Source organism: Lynx canadensis, chromosome B4, assembly GCF_007474595.2.
Source record: "Lynx canadensis isolate LIC74 chromosome B4, mLynCan4.pri.v2, whole genome shotgun sequence".
NCBI classification, from domain to species: domain Eukaryota; kingdom Metazoa; phylum Chordata; class Mammalia; order Carnivora; family Felidae; genus Lynx; species Lynx canadensis.
This window is the reverse complement of record NC_044309.1, coordinates 76,884,516-76,899,414: the sequence shown is the minus strand read 5'-3', so window position 1 is coordinate 76,899,414 and position 14,899 is coordinate 76,884,516. Positions and strand designations below refer to the sequence as shown.

The following is a 14,899-nucleotide window of genomic DNA, read 5'->3' as shown; positions in this document are numbered from 1 at the left end:
GAAAGAGATGGAGCAATACAAAACGAGGCTGGAAGAAAAGCTGGGTCAGGTCACTCTTTGAAGGGATTTAAACGGGAAATGATAGCATAACAATGATAATAACGTTTCTACAGCTCTTTAAACTTTCATAACACCATCTCATTTTAGCTTCACAATAACATTATCTGATAGACACCATTAAGGAAGCAGAACACCCATCACAGATTAAATTCATTTTTCTATACTGAGAGAATGCCAATAATCACCTTGAATCACTTGGGAAATCTTCCCTTTAGAGCAAAAGTACCCTCAGCCTGCCTTACAAGGATGAGTGATAAACCTCACTGCATGGGGAAAGGGAGGAAAGAATGAGTGTTTGCATCTGGAGTCTGGAAAAGGGGTCACCTGCCTGATTCCTAGGGGTGGATTCTTGGAGAAAGGGGGGTTAGGGGTTCTGGGCCTGTGAAGTGGCAGGTGTCTGAAAAGATTCTGCCCCAGAGCTTCCTGGGCCACCTGGCACAAAGAGAACGGTTGAGCACGGAGCTGAAAGAGCACAATACCAAGAGCTCTGTCCTGAGAGGTCAGCTGGGGGTTCTTGGCTGAGCTGAGCAGAGACAAGCTCCTCCACTGAAGCATGCTTAGCAGTGGGTCAGTATCACTGGTCACAAGGTGAGGACCAGTGTTTAAAAGAACCCTATGAGGCGCTGAAAAGCAGCAGCAGACTATGTATGGGCTCTTCCCTTTGGAGGGTGGAAGCGGTCCTGACTACCTCTCCTGTGCTGGCCACCTCCTGCGGGGTCCTTGAACAATTCAGAGAAGCCCCCAGACGAAGACAGTGGACTTCCTTCCGATAAGGGACGGGGAACAGATATGACTGCAATGTGTGTCCACTCCAGACTCTAATACTATCAAACCTAGCAAATGAAAGAGCAGCACTGGGACTGGAATAAAAAATTCCAAGTTCTTTCCATTAGGATGTGACCCTCATTCGGGAAGGAACTTTTAAATCAAAATGGCACAGGTAAGATAGATCCCACCCGTGCCCCTCCACACCCACACACACAAAGAGGCATGCTGCCTACTTAATATTTATATAGTTGGAAATGTTCTGTAGCATTCCAAAATGCCCTTCCTGATTTCAATAGGTGGGTTTTTTTTTAATTTTTTTTTTTAACGTTTATTTATTTTTGAGACAGAGAGAGACAGAGCATGAACAGCGGAGGGGCAGAGAGAGAGGGAGACACAGAATCTGAAACAGGCTCCAGGCTCTGAGCGGTCAGCACAGAGCCCAACGTGGGGCTCGAACTCACGGACCGTGAGATCATGACCTGAGCCGAAGTCGGACGCTTAACCGACCAAGCCAGCCAGGCGCCCCTCAATAGGTGGTTTTAAGTTCACGTCCTTTTGAATTTTCATAGTACGTTGTTTAGAACTCCCTTACAATGCTAATTTTACTGTATCTTTTATAAGCCTCATTTGTATACCTGTCTTATCTCTCCTACTACAGCATAAATAACTCGAGGTCACAGTCTGGTCTTAATTCATTTTGTATCTCCTGCAGTAATTGGCTCTGGGTTTCATAGTGTAGGTACCCCAAATTTTGGCTGAAATAAATAATTAAGATCTTATATGTCTCTTCAGCTCCACCAGTGATAGCGAGTGGCTGGGAAAAACCGACAAAAATGAAAAGATACCAATTTTTTTAAAGCACGTGGTTAAATGTTAATCTGAGAAGCCTGCTTATTTGTGTTATCTCTAAGCTATACAAGTGTTATGCAAAAAAAAAAAATGCCTTTCACAATTTTCATGCTTATGCAAGGTCATTAAGAAACTTAAAGAGAGAAAAATAGGGTCACAGACTATCCTCAAGAGGGGTTATCAGAGGCTTCAGAGCAACAGCACAATACCAGGTTTTCTTTGGCTTCATTTTAACTCGCTCATATACACAATCTCAAAGGCAGGGCTGAAGAGAGAAGGCGATCGGTGATGCGAGCGGCATGGAGCCATGGGCAAACGCAGTAAGGTATACAGACAGGAGAACTGGTGAGCAAATATCCTCTAGCAAAATAAGCAGTGATCACAAAAGAAATCCAAGTTTGGGAAAAACCTCTGGGACGTCTTACCAGGACAAGCTAGAGAAAGTCAACACATAACCAAATTCATAAACTGATAGGTCTTATCCCCAAAAGGGCAGTAGGTGAGGGACCGGGGAAAAAATGATGTGCAAACCTAGACCAGGAGGGGACATGGAAAAGGTGAGATTCTATTCTAAAGCCAAGAGACAAACACAACTAAATGAAGTGAAAGACAGTGGGACAAATGCTAAGGATGAAGAAGGAAAACACATACACAAAGGTCGCAAACAATCTGAAATACAGGAAGACAGAATGGACTGTTTACATCAATGGCATCAAAAATAGAAGCTGTAGTGATGCCCTAAAGCAAGAAACGCGGGCCCCAAAGAAGATGCCACTACTGAGCTTCAAGGGCAATTTTAAAGAGTGGAGAGGGCAGACCCACCCGAAGGAGGGAGGCCTCCCAGTTTGAACACGTGAATCAGACTGTTTTGGAGACCGTATGATCAGCTTGCTGGTGAACACTGAAAACGAAGTACTAAGGTCTTTGAGAGATCTTTTAGTTTGATAGAAATTACCTTTGTACAAATTTTGAATAATGCTTACATAAAAATGTTAGGATAAAGAATCCTGAGGGGCATCTGGGGGACTCAGTTGGTTGGGTGTCCGGCGTCTGACTCCTTATTTTGGCTCCGGTCATGATCCCAGGGTCATGGGATAGAGCCCCATATCAGGCTCCACGGAGCGTGGAGCCTGCTTAGGATTCTCTCCCTCCCTTCCTCTGCCCCTCTCCCCTGCTTGCGTACGCTCTCTCTAGAATAAAAAAATAAATAGAAATAAAAAAAGAACTCTGATTAAAGATGGCAGACTGAACACTTCTATCTATCCCTACTCCTTCCCAAAATGCCACCAGAACGATGATGAAGACCTGCAGCAGAACAAGATAACAGTTCAGATCCATGCAGGAAGAGAGACAGCACCGAGAGCTGTCTCTGCAAAAGTAATAATAAAACCAATGGATAATTCTAAGAAAAAGAAAAAAAAAAAAAAAGAGCCCATAATCCTAGTAAAGCAAATGGCTTAGCTGTGAATATTTATGGGATGATAATAATCTGAGCACTGAATTTCCTCAGCTGCTGCTAAGGTGCTTGGTCTTCCGAGGAAGCTAAGGCCAGGCTGGGGTGAGGCCCTCACTTCGTTGGGCGACTATCCACTCAGCACTCACCCGCGCCATTGCCTCCGTCTTGGACCCTGCCTGCATCTGCTTGGCCCTCATCCTACACGATGATGAGGTGACTGTCACAAAGAAGATCAATGCCTTCATTAAAGCAGCCGGCATAAATGCCGAACCTTTCGGGCTGGGTTTGTTTGCAAAGGCCCTGGCCAATGTCAACATGGAGAGCCTCATCTGCAACGTAGGGGCTGGTGGACCTGCACCAGCAGGAGGTCCCGCTCCAGTACCACGGCTGCACCAGCTGAGGAGTAGAAAGCAGAAGCAAAGAAAGAAGAATCAAAGGAGTCTGATGATGACATCAGTTTTGGTCTTTTTGACTAAACCTCTTCTGTAACCTGTTCAGCAAAAAACTGAACTCCTTAAAAAAAAATGTAAATGTTGTAAACTGAATGCCAGTTTAACAACAACAGTAATATATTATGCATACTGCTCGAATGAGTTTGAGATGGGAGATGTGAAGGAAGGGGTAAAGGGGAAAAGGGAGTGTGTGGTGTCTATGTAGTTGAGAGACTAATATGTAAGAGAGGAAGATTCTGATCTTTTATAGTAGGAAATAAATAATGCCTCAAATTGAAAAAAAAAAGTCAAGAAATAGTGATAAAAATGTTACTTAGAAACACAGAGGTAAATATCAGAAGAAAGAGTTAAACGAGTTGAAAGAATCTAGGGAAGAAGACACTGCCCGTTTGTGTTGTTAGAAACCTTGTAGTCCTATTTGACTATTTAAAATAGATTCATTAATTTCATTTGAAAATAAAAATTAATTAAAGAGAAATGCCAAATCTCACATGAAAACCAAAATCCTCTGCACAGTCTCCTGGAGCTGGAGCAGGTCTAAATTAAAAGATTTACTGAGGGCGGAGACAAGCTGACAGGATCATCACTCTCATCAGTATAGTAAACCATTTCTTTCATTCCTTGACAACTTTCATCTTCACAGATGTTTACTAAAAGAGATACTGGAAATTCTAAATGCCCTTTCTGTTCAGTTCCACAAACATTTCTAGAACATATACTGTATGTCAGGCCCTAATACTAGAAACTGAGGACATGAAGAATAAAATAATGAAAAAAGAATTTTCCTGATTTTAAAGACTTTAAGAGTCTAGTAGGAGAGTAAGACACATGAATAAACCATAGTCAATGGGACAGTCAGAGAGAACTTTTTAAAAATGCAGCTCAGATAAAGGAAGTGGGAACTGTTTTTGATAGGGCTGGTCCAGGAGGCTTCTCTGTGGCAATCTAGTTGAACAAACTGAGTAGGGTGAGGGAGTAAGCCAGGACAGGGGAGGTCCCAAGCAGACTCATCAGCCTTGTCCGATGCTGTCTCCTGGTGTCTCCATAGTACTTGGAACCCTAGATGCGCTTAGTAAATACGTGCTGTCCTAAGGTTCTGTCTCTGTATCATTAAACTCTTTTCTATGAAAGCTGGCTGAAGTATCAGTTACTTATATCCAAAGTATTTTGATTTAAGAAGAGACCCAGGATCAGTCCAGGGAAATTGCTTCTCCTTACATAAAATCTTCCATTTTCCTACAATTCTAAGAGTGACCAAGAGTGACTAATTTACAGAGGAGTTAGAGCACCTGTGGTTTCAAATGTCAATTCTTTGGACCATGCCAAAAGAGTTAATTTCTGGTCCTTTCTCCCTGGACATCTGCTAACTGAGGTGTGGGAGAAGCTCTATATCCAGGCCCAGTAGTTTCCATACTAAAAGATGTGCTATCTATGGGCCATTCATTGCAGAGAGGCTATGGCTCAGAATGAGTAGATGTGAACCTGCCAAAGCTTCGTTTCTCCCATGACTTTCAATGTGAGAGATTCTTGAGTCTCTGAGTACGATCTAAACCTTTATCAAGATACCTATTTTTCATATAACATGGCTCTTCATTTATCAGATAAAAATCTGGTTTTTGTTTAACTACAGAAACCACAATCGGTTCCAATGTTGGGAGATTTAAGTAATGTGACACATCAGATTTTTGTCATATAGTGACTTTAGAACCTAACCCCTATGATACCACTGAACTATACCATGCTTATTATTAACCCATATTGTCCTTACTCAAATTTCCACTATTTAATTTCTTTTCTTTTCTTTTTAAAACAATTATTTATTTTTGAGAGAGTGCAAGTGGGGGAGAGGCAGAGAGAGGGAGACCGAGGATTCCAAGCAGGCTGATGTGCAGCAAGCCCAATGTGGGGCTCAAACTCATGGACCGCAATACAATGACCTGAGCTGAAGTCAGACACTCAACTGACTGAGCCACCCAGGTGCCCCTCCACTATTTATTTATTTATTTGTTTGTTTATATTTATATTTTTTAACGTTTTTTAAAAAATTTATTTTCAAGAGAGAGAGAGGGAGAGACAGAGCATGAGCATGGGAGGGGCAGAGACAGGAAGAGACACAGAATCCAAAGCAGGTTCCAAGCTCCGAGCTGTCAGCACAGAGCCCAACTCGGGGCTGAACTCAGACTGTGAGATCATTATCTGAGCCGAAGTCGGACGCTCAACCGACTGAGCCATCCAGGCGGCCCCGCCCCTCCTCTATTTAATTTGTAAGTATTTTCCTCAACCTTGTGTTCTCTTGCACATTTTTCCATTCTCCTGCTATGTTGTCAATTTTTTTTAATCTTATTTCAAAGATTTATTTAACATTTGAATAAAGAAATCTAAAATATACATAAATAAGGGAATCCAAGATAATTTCAACTCCAAATAAATTCCACACAGAAAATCATTCGCTAAATTTTTAGATAAACAAAAGAGATTAGTGAAGAATACCACTTTTATACACTACACTCAAGTAGCTACCTTCACAATGAAGCTTCTTGCCATTAAATTAATGAGATCTCACAAGGTAACAGAAAGAGTTCAGAAGATGTTATCCTTCCAAAAGAAGATTTAGGAAATTCTTAGAGAAAATATTAAAATAAATTTTATTTCATTTAATTCTATATGAGACATTAATATAATTTAGTAAGTTTAAAACATGCATTTCAATGCTGTTCAAAGAAATCAAACTAAAGCTTTCTGCAAAATCTACAAAGATATCTGCGGTAAATACTCCAAGGGGTAATCTCTTCTTTTGCTACAGAACCTATATGATATAGATTATCCAGTCCTACATACAATCCCATTTTGGAACAGATATGAATAGATCCAAGATCACAGGTGGGCCAAGTGATAAGCACAAATGCAGAGAACTCCCCACTAAGAAACCCTCCCTAAAGTATGTAACTACTACCAGACGGACTGTAGGAAGAAGGAGATTAAAATGAGAGGAAGGAGTGAGATGTATGAAGAAACAGCAGGCAAAGAATAAAGTACTGTTAGCTACATAAGACAGTAACTGATAATTGAGGGGGTCTGTAAACAAGGTGGTACTAAAACATAAGATCAAGAGTAACCGTAGTTGGTAGTGAAGCATTTTTAAAGTACTTGTGTTGTCTGGGAGGAGACTTAAGATGTCTAATAACTCTAGACAGCTTAGACTGTTTAAAAAACCTTAGGATAAAAAACACTACAGGGACAATGACAGTTACTCATAATAAAAGGAACAATTCGGGGCGCCTGGGTGGCGCAGTCGGTTAAGCGTCCGACTTCAGCCAGGTCACGATCTCGCGGTCCGTGAGTTCGAGCCCCGCGTCAGGCTCTGGGCTGATGGCTCAGAGCCTGGAGCCTGTTTCCGATTCTGTGTCTCCCTCTCTCTCTGCCCCTCCCCCGTTCATGCTCTGTCTCTCTCTGTCCCAAAAATAAATAAACGTTGAAAAAAATAAAAATAAAAAAAATAAAAGGAACAATTCACAAAGAAGACATAGTAATTCTTACTTCATGTGTACCTAGTAACATAGCTTTTTTTTTTACTTTATAAACTTATTTATATTTTAATCATTTTATTTTTTTCATCATGATGAGTGTACTGTTTAATTCACATCCCTTATTTCCCCAGTTCCTCCACCTACCTCCCCTTTGGAAACCATCAGTTTGTCCCTATAGGTAAGAGTCTGTTTCTTGGTTTCTGTGTGTCTTTTTTTCTTTGCTCATTTGTCTCTTAAATTCTACATACGAGTGAAATCATACGGTATTTGTCTTTCTCTGACTGACTTATTTCACTTAGCATTATACTCTCTAGCTCCATCCATGTTGTTGCAAATGGCAAGATTTCATTCTTTTTTATGACTGAATAATATTCCTATGCGTGTGTGTGTGCACGCGTGCGCGTGTGCATGTATGTGTGTATCACATTTTCCTTATCTGTACATCTACCAATGGACACTTGGACTGCTTCCATAATTTGGCTATTGTAAAAAATGCTGCTATAAACATAGGGGTGCATATATCCCTTTGAATTAGTGTTTTTGTATTTTCGGGGTAAATACCCAGGAGTGTTGTTGCTAGATCATAGGGTAGTTCTATTTTTTATTTTCCATCCTGTTTTCCACAATGGCTGCACCAATCTGCATTCCCACCAACAGTGCAAGAGGGTTCCTTTATGTCTACATCCTCGTCAACGCTTGTTGTTTCTTGTGGTTTTGATTTTAGCCATTCCAATAAGTGTGAGGTGATATCTCATTGTAGTTTTGATTTGCACTTCCCTAATCATCAGTGATATTGAGTATTTTTCATGTGTCTGTTGGCCATCTGGATGTCTTCTTTGGATCGCTTCTCCGCCTTTTGGCTAAGATCAAGTGTGGATGTCTTCTTTGGAAAAATATCTGTTCGTGTCTTCTGCCCATTTCTTTAAAAATTTTTAAAAATGTTTTATTATTTATTTTTTAGAGAGAGAGACAGAGTCTGAGTGGGGGAGGGGCAGACAGAGAAAGGGAGACATAGAATCCGAAGCAGCTCCAGGCTCTGAGCCTGATGCAGGGCTCGAACTCATGAACCGCAAGATCATGACCTGAGCCAAAGTCAGACACTTAACCAACTGAGCCACCCAAGCACCCCTCTTCTCCCCATTTTTAATTGGATTATTTGGTTTTTGGGTATTGACTTGTATCAGTTCTTTATACATTTTGAAGACTAACCCTTTATCGGATATGTCATTTTCAAGTATCTTCTCCCATTCAGTACGTTACCTTTTAGTTTTGTTGATTATTTCCTGCACCATGAAGAAACTTTTTATTTTGATGTAGTCTTAATAGTTTATTTTTGCTTTTATTTCCCTTGCTGCAGGAGACATATCTAGAAAAATGTTGCTATCGCTGACGTCAGAGAGATTACTGCCTGTGCTCTCTTCAATGATTTTTATGGTTTCAGGTCTCAAATTTAGGCCTTTAATCCATATTGAGTTTATTTTTGTATAAGGCGGTCCAATTTCATTCTTTTGCATGTTGCTGTCCAGTTTTCTCAACACCATTTGTTGAAGAGACTATCTTTTCCCATTGTATATTCAGTTCTTATTCATTGAAGATTAATTTCCCATATAATTGTGGGTTTATTTCTGGGTTTTTTGCTCTATTCCACTGATCTATGTATCTATTTTTATGCCAGTACCAAACTGTTTTAATTACTACTGCTTCGTAATATAACATGAAATCTGAATTGTGATACCTCCACAGTTTTTTCTTTCTCAAGATTGCTTTGGCTAGTCTAAGTTTTTTATGGTTCCATACAAATTTTAGGACTGTATGTTCTAGTTGTGTGAAAACTGCTGTTGGCATTTTTGATAGGGATTGCTTTTTAAGCCATTTAAAAAATATTTAAAAAATATTAATTCTGGGGCACCTGGGTGGCTCAGTGAGTTGAGCGTCTGACTCTTGATTTCAGCTCAGGTCCTGATCTCATGGTTTTGTGGTTTTGAGCCCTGCGCTGGGCTCTGCACTGATGGCACGGAGCCTGGTCAGGATTCTCTCTCTCCCGCTCTCTCTCTGCCCCTCCCCCGCTTGAATTCTCTTTCCCTCTCTCAAAATAAATAAAGTTAAACAAATTAAAAAATATATAAAAATTAAAAAATGTATTAATTCTTCCAACCCATGAGCATGATTCCACGCTCTTTTCATTTCTTTGTGTCATCCTGAATTTCTTTCCTCAGTGTTTTACAGTTTTCAGAGTACAGGTCTTTTATCTCTTTGGTTAAGTTTACTCCTAGATATTTTATTGGTTTTGGTACAATTGTAAATGGGACTGTTTTCTTAATTTCACTTTCTGTTGCTTCATTATTAGCGTATAGAAATGCAACAGATTTCTACACATTGATCTTGTATCTTGTGAGTTTACTGAACTCATTTATCAGTCCTAGTAATTTTTTGGTGGGGTCTTCAGGGTTTCTACAGAGAGTCTCCTGCCATCTGTAGGTAGTGAGAGTTTTATTTCTTCCTTACCAATCTGGATTCCTTTTATTTCTTTATGTTGCCTAATTGCTATGGCTGGGACATCCAGTAATATGTTGAATAAAAGTGGTGAGAGTGGACATCCTTGTCTTGTTCTTGGTACTGTCGCTTTAAAACATATAAAGCAAAACTTGACAGAACTACAAGGAAAATTGACAAACACACAGTCATGGTACAGATGTTTCAATATAGTTCTATTAGAAATGATAGATCAAACTGTCAGAAAGTTACTAAGAATAGAAAAGATCTGAAAAATGCAATTAATTCTTTGAATTAATGGGCCAGAACCATCCATTTAACAAATAAAACACAAATGGAAGAGTTACAGAGATTTACTAAATACTAGCCAGGTCGTAACAAATAACGAAGATTTGATTTTGTATAAGCATGTTTTGTGACCACAGTGAAATTATGAAACACTTAACTTAGGAAACAAGGCAGAAAAATCTAACGCATCCAACTCAGGAAATGCAGAAAGAGTACAAAAGAGTAAACGAAAAGTACAAGGAAGGAAATACATATGGAAGCCTAAAATAATAGACAGCTCTTTCTGCCCACGGGTTCTGTCCCCATGCTTTAATAAAACCACCTTTTAGCACCGGAAAAAAAAAAAAAAAAAAAAAAAAAAAAGAAGCCAAAAATAATAAACCAGAAAATAAAGACATACTTTAAAAGTTTCAACAAAACCAAAAGCTTATTCTTTGCAAAGACAAAAATTTTTTTTAAATATTTTTTAACGTTTATTTATTTTTGAGAGAGAGACAGAGACAGAGCATGAACAGGAGAAGGACAGAGAGAGAGGGAGACACAGAATCTGAAGCGGGCTCTAGGCTCTGAGCTGTCAGCACAGAGCCCGACACGGCTCAAACTCAAGAACCGCAAGATTGTGACCTGAACCCAAGTCAGACGCTTAACTGACTGAGCCACCCGGACACCCCTGGGAAGACTCATCAAAAGAAAAAAAGAGATCCAAGTAAATAATGTAAACAAACAGAGGCTTTAAAAATAAAGAGAACATTGTGGACAACTTAGTAAATTTGAAAATATAAACAAAATAGATGATTTCCTAGAAAAAAATTAAACTTGCCAAAAATGAAGAAACAGAAAACTGATAGAACTTGGTGACAGACAAGAGATGAGGAATTAAGGAGATGCTGAGGAGGATTTCTAAGTCTCTAACTTGTTGGGTTTTCAGATGTGAGTCTGATTTACTCAGAAGAAGAAAACAAGAAGAGAAGCGTAAGAGCAGGTTGGATGTCACTGTGGTTGGATTCTTGTTTTTATTTTTTGCTGTGTGTGTGTGTGTACACGTATGAAAGGGTTGGTTGTGGTGGTAGGGATGGTGTGTGTACGTCATTGATTTGACAAATATGTTGAAATGGAGGTTCCTTTAAGCTATATAAATGGAGATGTTAAGTATGTAGTTGGATCTATGGGTCAGAAGCTTAGGAGAGATATGAGTTTAAGATACATACTTTGGAGTTACTTGTATTTAAATGGTAATTAAAGCCACAGGTATGGCTGAAATACTTGAGGGAGATAGAGCGTTGGTTCTCAAAGTGTGGTATCCGGACCAGCAACCTCAACACCACCTGGGAATTCAACAGAAACGCAAATTCGCGACCCGCATCCTGGACTTACTGAATCAGAAACCCTGAGAGTGGGGTCCTCCAATCTGTGTATTGACAAGCCCTCCAGTGACTGTGATGCAGGCTGCAGTCTATGAGCCACTGACATCGAGTGAGACATCAAGAAGGCTTGGGCCCTTCCCTTGAAAATCCCAACATTTAACAGAGGAGGACAAGCCGTCAAGGATGACTAGGAGCACCAGCAAGAGGAGAGTAAGAAAATGAAGAGAAGTTTCAAAAGGAGTGTTTCGAGAGGTAGAGTGGTAACTTCCTCTGTGATGTCACTTAAACTAGTTCTAGCAAGGACTGGAACAGGCTGAGAACTGAAGAGTTGAGAAAATTGAGACAGGAAGTACAGACAGCTCGGAGCAGTTTGATCACAAAGGGGAAGCAGAGAGGGAGTAAATGGAAGAGGTTGACAAGGGAGGATTTTTTTTTTTTTTAGCAGAACAGTAGCAAGCATGATGGACTGCTGAGGGAAGAATCTGGTTGAGAGGGAGAGAGCGACTTTACAAGCGAGCCAGGAACTGGAGGCCATGACTAGGGCACACCAAGGGGGCGGGGCAGCAGGAGCATCTTATACTTACAGACTTTAGAACTGCTGGACAGGGTGATAATAAAAAGTAGACCAACTTTTTGTTGGCTTTACTACTGCTTTCTAAGTTTTTACAGATACTGCACACCTTTTTTTTAATTTTTTTTTTTTCAACGTTTATTTATTTTTGGGACAGAGAGAGACAGAGCATGAACGGGGGAGGGGCAGAGAGAGAGGGAGACACAGAATCGGAAACAGGCTCCAGGCTCTGAGCCATCAGCCCAGAGCCCGACGCGGGGCTTGAACTCACGGACCGCGAGATCGTGACCTGGCTGAAGTCGGACGCTTAACCGACTGCGCCACCCAGGCGCCCCTAGATACTGCACACCTTATTGCCCATACCAGGGGCAGCCCACTCCCACTGCCTTGTCCTTGGTGTCAGGGGATGATAATATAAGGTCTCTGAGAAAGGAAGAGGGAGGGGATCCAAGGCACAGGCGGAAGTCCTGGCCTTAGATAAGAGGAACAGATTACCTTTCTAACCAGAAGGAAGGAGGTAAACATGATGGGCACAGATGTGGCAAGTCTGAAGTCTGAGAGCAGGAAGCCGAAGGAGCTATCATCAAATGGCTTCTATTTTCCGCACGAGATCACCTGCAAGACCCTTCCTACTGTGAAACGGCTATGTTCCATTCTCTTGGCCTACCGCAATTAAATGTCTGATTCATACTCACTGAACCACCTTCTATTTGTGATCTGGTTCCCCATGTAGGCCTACCCAAGGTGTAAGAATGTGCTGACCACACAGGCTTGAGTATGTCTCAGTGGTTTCTCATAATAAACCGATAAACTGGTTTTTTAACATAATCTGGTTTCTATGTAGCCTGACTACAGATAACAGACAGATCATAGTCCTTTTTTATATTGATCCTATTTCTTATTGACTTACCTTCTCAGGATCTGACTGCTTTTTCACAAAGTGACTAACGCAAATCTCTGGCCCTACAGGGGCATGGGCCAGACCCACATTTAAGCAGCCTCTGTCATGCCCTGCTCAGCAAAAGCTGGCTTTTCATTAGTTGTCACTGGACCCACTTCTACCTCTTCTCTCTCAATTCCTTTTGACATCTGTCTGTTCATTAAGATATTGCTGTCACTGCACTGACCTACTAGTTTTTGCAGGGGGAAATTTCCAAGAATAATATAGGAAATAAAACAAGAGTGAAATATATTGGAACATCACCATTATTCATTTTCTTGTTCTCTTAATCATTCAGTACTTACAGACCATATACCCTGTGCAAGGCTTACTATTAGAACTATGGGGAATACAAAGTCCACAAGGTATTTACAACCCAGAAATAAAAGCAATTAGCTCCACAAAGAGCAGGCTTGAGGAAATAGGACTCTGACTACAGGGGAGGAATTAGAAATAAAGAAAAAATTCCTCATAGTAAAAGTGATTAAAGTAGAAACAGGATATCAAAGGAAATCCTCAAATCTGAGTAACTTGAAAAAAAATATGATGACTTAGAGACAGACAGCCTTGCCTACAGGCAAAGGTTACAGCAAGCCCTTTGGAATTAAGCACACAATGACTCAGGACTGTTTGACATAGAAAGAACCCACCAGTGTCTTTGCAGAAGGAATAAGTGAATTAATAGACAAGTTTATTAGGGTTCTTACCCCCAAATCCTCAGGTACTAATCCTTGAGTTGCCCTGCAGTACTCAATCTGTCTGTTCATCCTTCTTATCTTTGCTGCCCTTGCTCCTCTCCACCACAGTTTGTGCTCTGGCATAAATAAGATGCAGGTTTTCCATGACCTGGAATTTTCTACCATTGAATCATGTCAGCTGTGCACATACACACTATCACCCAAGCTCTGTGTAAGTGATTTGATGACTTAGGTATTTTAAAAGTGCCTCGCACACAGCAGATGCTCAATTAAGATTCATTTCCTCCTTTCTTTCCTTCCGTTTTTTTTTTTTTTCTCTCCCCTGGTAAGGAAGGGAGGGAAAAAACAGGAACCAACAAAAGACAGATCTCCTGTAAGATAGCATTCTTTGGTGTAAAAATACTGAAGAGATTTAAACCACTTCTCATTGCCTACCTTGTGTCTGTGGGATGTAGGGAGACAGGAGTTTTGACCTTTTCTTTTCGTATCCCTTCTGTGTGATGTCCCCTAAAATAGCAAGAAACAGAAATAGGTTATGCATTATTCTTACTCTGCGGTTGTTCACTGTAAAAATAAAATTAATTACAGAGTGTTATAGAATTACCACATAGAGAGTAGGAAAAAAAAATGGATAGTTCTATGCCAAGGATTTTGCTATGTGTGATTTCCCACAGTCTGGGAGCCGACTCCTTGTGGAAAATTGTAGGGCTTGTCTCCACACCAAGCCAGCATAGCAATATGCTGCATACCATGTCAGAGATTCCCGAGTTCCTAGGCACCCCTCGTTTCCTTGGTATTTAAGATAGACCAAAATGGAATGCTGCAAGGCTGGCAGACAAATGATCTCTCCCAAGTTTCAGTCTGACCGCATGAATGCCACTGGCATGGGAGGTACTCTATGGAACCACGCAAAATCAAGAGTCTAGTTCAGGGGAGGAGTCAAGGTTCAGACACTGGGGTGGGATACCTGAAAGGCCTCTCTGCATCTTAGTAGCCATGCTTGAACCAGGGCTGGAATTCTCATATCCCCTCCCCTTGATTCACTGGTTTGTATTATTTATGTACATGTTATGTCCTTTTCACAAGGTTGAATTAAAAAGTATACTTGAAGCACACAAAAATTACACATGCAACAAATGCAGTAAGGATAAACTGATTAATAGAGGAAAAAATGTGTGGTTCAAGTGCCAAGAAATATGCTAGGTATTAAAGAAAGAGTAGCAGATGAATGGGTAGAGAGCAGGGTTAAAAGGAACAGGAAACACAGGAGAACAAAAGTTAATCAAGGGAGAATGAGTAATTCAAAGCTGGGGGAATAAATATATGTTGTGAGGTGACACGGTAGAGCATTGTTTTCTAAAAAAGAACTTTCAGGGGCGCCTGGGTGGCTCAGTCGGTTAAGCGTCTGACTTTTGATTTTGGCTCAGGTCATG

At 40.6% G+C, this 14,899-nt stretch overlaps 1 protein-coding gene and 1 pseudogene across 4 annotated transcripts in view; one reads left to right on the top strand and one right to left on the bottom strand.

Moving 5' to 3' along the window:
- The window catches only part of DIP2B (disco interacting protein 2 homolog B), a 228,027-nt gene that overhangs the window by 106,137 nt on the left and 106,991 nt on the right, over positions 1 to 14,899 (bottom strand). For all 4 annotated transcript variants that reach the window (XM_030322585.1, XM_030322587.1, XM_030322588.1 and 1 more), the window contains exon 2: positions 13,902 to 13,973. In XM_030322585.1, coding sequence (XP_030178445.1) covers positions 13,902 to 13,973 — 72 coding nt within the window. The remainder of the gene's footprint in view (positions 1 to 13,901; positions 13,974 to 14,899) is intronic.
- On the top strand, positions 1,977 to 3,658 carry LOC115518033 (annotated as a pseudogene).